Below are 6,395 nucleotides of genomic sequence, written 5' to 3' on the forward strand. Positions count from 1 at the left end.
GAACCCGGGAGACGAAGCTTGCAGTGAGCCAAAACTGTGCCGCTGCACTCCAGCCTGGGTGACAGAGCAAGACTCCGTCTCAAAAATAAATAAATAAATAAATAAATAAAAAATCTTCCTAGGCTGAGCACTATGACTCATGCTTGTAATCCCAGCACTTTGGGGAGGACAGGGTCGGGAGATTGCTTGAGCCCAGAAGTTCAAGATGAGCTGGAACAACATTGCGAGACCCCATCTCTACTAAAAGTCCAAAACATTGGCTGGGCATGGCAGCCTAAGCCTGTAGTCCCAGCTGCTCAGGAGGTGAGGTGGGAGGATCGCTTAAGCCCAGGAGATCAAGACTGCAATGAGTTATGATCACGCTGCTGTACTCCAGCCTGGGCAACAGAATGAGACCCTATCTCGACACACACACACACACACACACACACACACACCCCTACTGTTTCTGTTTCTCTGGAGAACCTTAATATATAATCAGAGGTTTGAAAATACATGGGATGTTTAAAGGGAGGTCACATCCACTTACGCAGATTTAAGAAAAATTCCACTTTGGGAGGCCGAGGTGGGCATATCACTTGAGCCCAGGAGTTGAAGACCAGCCTGGGAAACACAATGAGACCCCATCTCTAAAATATTTTTAAAAATTAAAAAACAATTTATGAGCCGGGCGCGGTGGCTCAAGCCTGTAATCCCAGCACTTTGGGAGGCTGAGACGGGCGGATCACAAGGTCAGGAGATCGAGACCATCCTGGCTAACACGGTGAAACCCCGTCTCTACTAAAAATACAAAAAACTAGCCGGGCGAGGTGGCGGGCGCCTGTAGTCCCAGCTACTCCGGAGGCTGAGGCAGGAGAATGGCCTAAACCCGGGAGGCGGAGCTTGCAGTGAGCTGAGATCCGGCCACTGTACTCCAGCCCAGGCAACAGAGCAAGACTCCGTCTCCAAAAAAAAAAAAAAAAAAAAACAATTTATGAACACATTCAATCTTTCATTTATATATCATAAAACATTCACTGAGCATCTACTTGGAGCCAGGGACTATTGTCAATACTGGAAATACAGCAGTAAACAATATGGACACAGTTCCATTGTGGAGCTTACTTTTTAAAGGTGGAAACTGTGTAATAAATACACATTATAACATCAGGTAGTGCTAGGAGCTACAAAGTATAACAAAGTAGGATGGGGTAAAGATACAGTGATGCAAGGAAGGCCAGAGTAGTGAGAATTTTATTTTGGATCTGGATGCCCTCTCTGAAGGGAAGGTGACATTTGAAAAAACACCTGAAAGGAATAAGCTAAGCAAATATGTGTGAGAAGAGTTCAGGGCAAAAGAAACAACTGATGAAAAGGCAGTGAGGCACATGCTGGAGATTACCAGGAGAATATGAGTGAGGCAGTAGAAAAACGAAATACGACAAGAATCAGATCAAGGGCCCATGGTAAGCAGTTTAGATTTTATTCTGAATGTGATGGGATGTCTCTAAAGAGCATGACCTCATGTTTGCATGTTTGCCTTTTAAAAAGCCTTTTACTAAATGTCTTACTGCTTTTACTATTCCCTCCTAAAGAATGGACTCTAGGAGGCAACAGTAAAAGCAGTAAGACATTTAAGAAGATGGGGTTGGCTGGGCACAGTGGCTCAACACCTATATTCCCAGCATTTTGGGAGGCAGAAGTGGGAGGATCATTTGAGCTCAGGAGATTGAGACCAGCCTGGGCAACACAGAGAGACTCTGTCTCTACAAAAAATTTTTTTAAAAATTAGCCAGGGATGGCGGCACATGCCTGTGGTCCCAGATACTCAGGAGGCTGAGGTAAGAGGACTGCTTGCGCTCAGGAGGTCAAGGCTGCAGTGAGCCATGATTGCGCCACTGCACTCCAGCCTGGGTGACAAAGTGACACTCCGTAGCCAAAAAAAAAAAAAAAAAAAAAAAATGGAAAGATGGGGTTTAATAAAGTGGAAAGAGTGGAAAGGATCTTGACATGTGAGATATTCTGGATAAGTTGGCACAATCAAATACGATAAGGCTCGAGAGTCATCTGCTTGGGGATTAAAGTTCTGACAGTTGATGTAATCTCAAATTGGAGAGTCTATAAAGAGACAGGGAGAGATGAGAAGGTGTATATTTCGAGGTACGAAGAAGCAGCAGACTCAGTAAGGGAAAACTAGATGGGACCCAAAATAGTACTTGAGAGAAGCCAAAAGTGCAAACAGCCTCATAAAGCAGATGTCAAATGCTACAGAATGATTGAGGAGATGGTGAGAATAAACCAAAGAATTTTACAAGATAGCAATTTCAGGAAGTTTAGACATCTGGATTCAGAGCTATAAAAGGGTTCATTTTTTATTACCAAGTTTTAATTAGTTTTGTTTCCCAAATGGCATCCCAAAAAGTTGACTCTGCATTAACTGAAAAGGAGGTCATCCAGGTGGGCCTGGTCTAATCACATAAGCCTTTTAAATCTGGGTCTAGAGAGGAAAGACCGAAATAAAAGAAATTTGGAAGTTAGAGAGGCAAGCTCCTGGTAGCCTGCACGAAAGCAGCCACCCATGTTATGAATGGCCTCTGGAAGCCTTGAGGCAAGGAACTGTGGGCAGGCTGTAGAAGCTGGGAGCAGTGGCTGAAAAGAGGCAGCAAGAAAAAAGGGACTTCAGTCGTGTAACTGCAAGGGACTGAATTCTGCCCACAAACTGCATGAGCCTGGAAGAGGACTCAGATCTCCAAATGAGAACCACAGCATGGCTAATACTTTGCAGCCTTGTGTGACCTGGAGGGGAGAACACAGATCATCCAGGACCAGGCTTCTATCCTACAGAACCCGTAAGGTTCTGCTAAATTTGTGGTTGTTACGTAGCAATAGAAAACTAACATAGCTTCGTTCCACTTTCCTATGGAAGGGGTTGCTTCTGTTACCTAGCAGCAACCCCTTCCAAAAAGGAAGAGAAGCGAACTTGAAAAAACAAAGCCTGACTTTTATGATCTCTAACTCACTCTTCCTAGGGATTCTGTTCACTTACTGCTTTAGTCACAGTACTTGTTTTGCTATCTACAACATTTTGCCAAAATATCAACTTTCTGATAATCGTGAGCAATGGAAACAGGCTTTTTTATTTTCAATTTTAGAAAGTAACTTTGGCAATTACGCAAAACTAAAAGTAACTGGGTATTTAGGCTTCTTGAATGTCAAGGTAGTCCCAGCGCCTGGAGACACAGATCCCTGTCGTAATCTCAGAAATGAGCCACAAGGTCATGACTCCTGTCTTTCCTTGAAGACCAGGAGTTTCAGCTCCACAAAGGAAAATCTTTCGCTTTTGTTTGGATTAAGAATAGTGCAGAAGTGTTCCCAGCTGCGAAAAGAAAGGCAGTCCCTCACAGATAATTACAACCTTGACTCCTAAAATGTGGACACTCGCTAGAAGTCCAGGCACCTCCTTATTAAGGATGCAACAAGCCGCAGCTCCGCTCGTCCTGCCGGGAACTGTAGTTCTCCCCCGTCGACCTTCAGCACTAAAAACCTATCGCGCGCCCAACCGGCGACCCAGACGCCAGCAGCCAGGATTGGTCCTGGACGGTGGCAGCGCGGCGCTGATTGGACTACACGCCCTCGAAGCCGCGCCTCCCGCTACTCTCCACACCCCACCCCGCTGCTGCAATAACCTCAAGTCATCCCAGTCTGGCGAACTCCCTGGTGGCTGCCTCGCTGCCAGCCCGGGCCTCTCCCGACGAGGGTAGCCCAGAGACTCGCCTTTGTTCTGGAGGCTAGGCAGCGCCCAAGGTTCCCCCATTTTTCGCTGGCGGTCCTAGGTCAGCCTCCTCACGCTCCCTCGGGAGCCCCAGTGCTCACCTGGGCGGCAGCGGTCACACCCGATAACTGACAGGCCCGCAGCATCTCGGTCGAGCGGACTGCACTGTTGCTGGACTCGGGAGCTGCCGAGGCGGCGCGAGTTAAGTGGAGGCGTGCTTGCGTGTTTGCGTGCCCGCGTCCGCGCCCGGCGCACCGGAAGCGCGGCCGATGCCACTGCGCACGCGTGGCCCCTTCTGCTGTCCCGACTCGGCGGCTTTTAGAGGGTGGGCTCTGTCCCGCTGCGGAAACGCCACCTCCGGGCGATTGGTGCGCAGGAGGCGAAAAGGGCGGATTCCTTTTCCGGGTCGCGCCCGGGCTGCAGGTCCTTAGCCCGGAGCTGGGGTTACTAGGTGAACGCGGCTGGAAGGAGAGCGTTCTGAAATCCAGTCTTCAGCCTCACGTGGAAAGTGGACAGCTGTGGCTCTTCAGATAATTAAAGCAAGAAAGAATCTCATCCGGCTCTGTGAGCTAGATATTTCGTAGGAAGGAGCCGATTTGGCGAAAGTTACGTAAACAATGCAGTTGTCACAGGTTGCGCGTTTGTTTCGTCTGACGGCCTTTCAGGGAGTCATCCTGATTGCTGGAGACGGTGAACGAACACTGTAGGGACCCTTGTGTGGAACGTGTCAAGTGACACAACAAGGATAGGAACACGGGTCCTTTGGACTCCACAGCTTCTGCTCCTTCCAGATTAAACCACACTGCGTTCTCCAAGTTTTTACTGTAGTAACATCATTTTGGCTGCAATTTGTGGATGCGTTGGAAGATGGGAAGTCAGCGCAGAAGCACCGTTGAAAGTATTCCACTGGGCCGGGCGCGGTGGCTCACCCCTGTAATACCAGCACTTTGGGAGGCCGAGTCGGGTGGGTCGCCTGAGGTCAGGAATTCGAGACCAGCCTGGCCAAAATAGTGAAACCCCGTCTTTACTAAAAATACAGAAAATTAGCTGGGCATGCTGGCGGGTGCCTGTAATTCCAGCTACTCGTGAGGCTGAGGCAGGAGAATTGCTTGAGCCCTGGGCCGGGCGGGGGGCGGAGGTTGCAGTGAGCCGAGATCACGCCATTGCATTCCAGCCTAGGCAACAAGAGTTAAGCTCTGTCTCAAAAAAAAAAAAAAAAAAAGTATTCCATTGGGTCGATAATAAAAATAAAACATGTTAAATATTAAGCGTGGTATTAATACTCCATGTATACTCCAGAATTAATATGTTAGTATTAATACTGTTAGCATCTTATTGCAATATCGTGGAAACTAACTTTTCTATCTTCTACTGAGTTTGCAAAGTATTCCAAGTCTTAACTGGGTAATTTATTATAGTATGTATTCTCTCTAGAGGTAGGCTGCGCTATGACTTGTAACATGGAGAGATAGACTTGAAAATTATCTAAAATCGAAGGGTTATGTTTGCATATCTTCTATGGTTTTTAGGGGACTACAGTAATTACATATACTCAGTTTCGTATCTCTTTCACTTAGCTTCCAGAGCAGTCTCCTGTTTTCTTTAGTAATTTTAGCAATTGAATTGCTGCCTCCCTGCCCACTGCTGTCATGCCCAGTGGTGCCGGTGTGATGACTTTTCTAACACCCTTGGCTTTGAACTTCTCAATGCCAGTGAACGCTTTCATCCTGCTTCAGTCATGTACATCACAGCCACAACTTGCACCTGAACATTATTAGCAACCTCTCTAGTTTCAAGATCTCAAACCTCAAAATTAGTCTTCCAACCCCTCATAACCTATGTGGAGAGTCCTCACTCTCCACATGCAAGTTGTCAATATTTTTGCTTTAAAATGTCATCAGGGAAGCTGGGCGCTGTGGCTCACACCTGTAATCCCAGCACTTTGGGAGGCCGAGGCGGGCGGATCACCTGAGTTCGGGAATTTGAGACTAACCTGGCCAACATGGTGAAACCCCTCTCTACTAAAAATACAAAAATTAGCTGGGCTTGGTGGTGCGCCCCTGTAATCCCAGCTACTTGGGAAGCTGAAGCAGGAGAATCGCTTGAACCCGGGAGGCAGAGGTTGCAGTGAGCAGAGATCACACCACTGCACTCTAGCCTGGGGCACAGAGCGAAACTCCGTCTCAGAAAAAAAAAAAAAAGTTATCAGGGGCTGGATGTGTTGGTTCATATCCTGACATTTTGGCAGACTGAGGTGGGAGGATCACTTGAGCCCAGGAGTTTGAGACCTGCCTGAGCAAAAGAGTGAGACCTCTTCCAGCACTTTGGGAGGGCGAGGGGGGTGGATCACGAGGTCAGGAGGTCGAGACCATCCTGGCTAACACGGTGAAACCCCGTCGCTACTGAAAAAAAAAAAAAAAAAACAAAAACAAAAATTAGCCGGGCGTGGTGGCAGGCACCTGTAGTCCCAGCTACTCGGGAGGCTGAGGCAGGAGAATGGCATGAACCTGGGAGGCGGAGCTTGCAGTGAGCCGAGATTGTGCCACTGCACTCCAGCGTGGGCGACAAAGCGAGACCTCATCTCTACAAACAATTTTTTTAAATTAGCAGGGGATGATTGTGCATACCTATGGTGCCAGCTACT

At 47.8% G+C, this 6,395-nt stretch overlaps 2 protein-coding genes across 7 annotated transcripts in view; both read right to left on the reverse strand.

Annotated features, from left to right (window-relative positions):
- The window catches only part of IMMT (inner membrane mitochondrial protein), a 55,794-nt gene extending 51,082 nt beyond the window's left edge, over nt 1-4,712 (reverse strand). Inside the window, exon 1 of one of the 6 annotated variants that reach the window (XM_023224896.3) lies at nt 3,853-4,712. In XM_023224896.3, the coding sequence (XP_023080664.2) occupies nt 3,853-3,897 (45 nt within the window). In that variant the 5' untranslated portion in view covers nt 3,898-4,712. The remainder of the gene's footprint in view (nt 1-3,852) is intronic. The other 5 variants (XM_023224901.3, XM_023224895.3, XM_023224900.3 and 2 more) reach the window with 5 other exon arrangements.
- A 219-nt stretch (nt 4,713-4,931) lies between these two features.
- Nucleotides 4,932-6,395, reverse strand: part of REEP1 (receptor accessory protein 1) — a 141,636-nt gene continuing 140,172 nt past the window's right edge. Inside the window, exon 12 of the mRNA XM_031934160.1 lies at nt 4,932-4,947. The gene's annotated coding sequence lies outside the window, so the exon portion shown is untranslated. The remainder of the gene's footprint in view (nt 4,948-6,395) is intronic.

The sequence above is a fragment of the Piliocolobus tephrosceles genome, chromosome 15 (genome assembly GCF_002776525.5).
Source record: "Piliocolobus tephrosceles isolate RC106 chromosome 15, ASM277652v3, whole genome shotgun sequence".
Lineage (NCBI taxonomy): Eukaryota > Metazoa > Chordata > Mammalia > Primates > Cercopithecidae > Piliocolobus > Piliocolobus tephrosceles.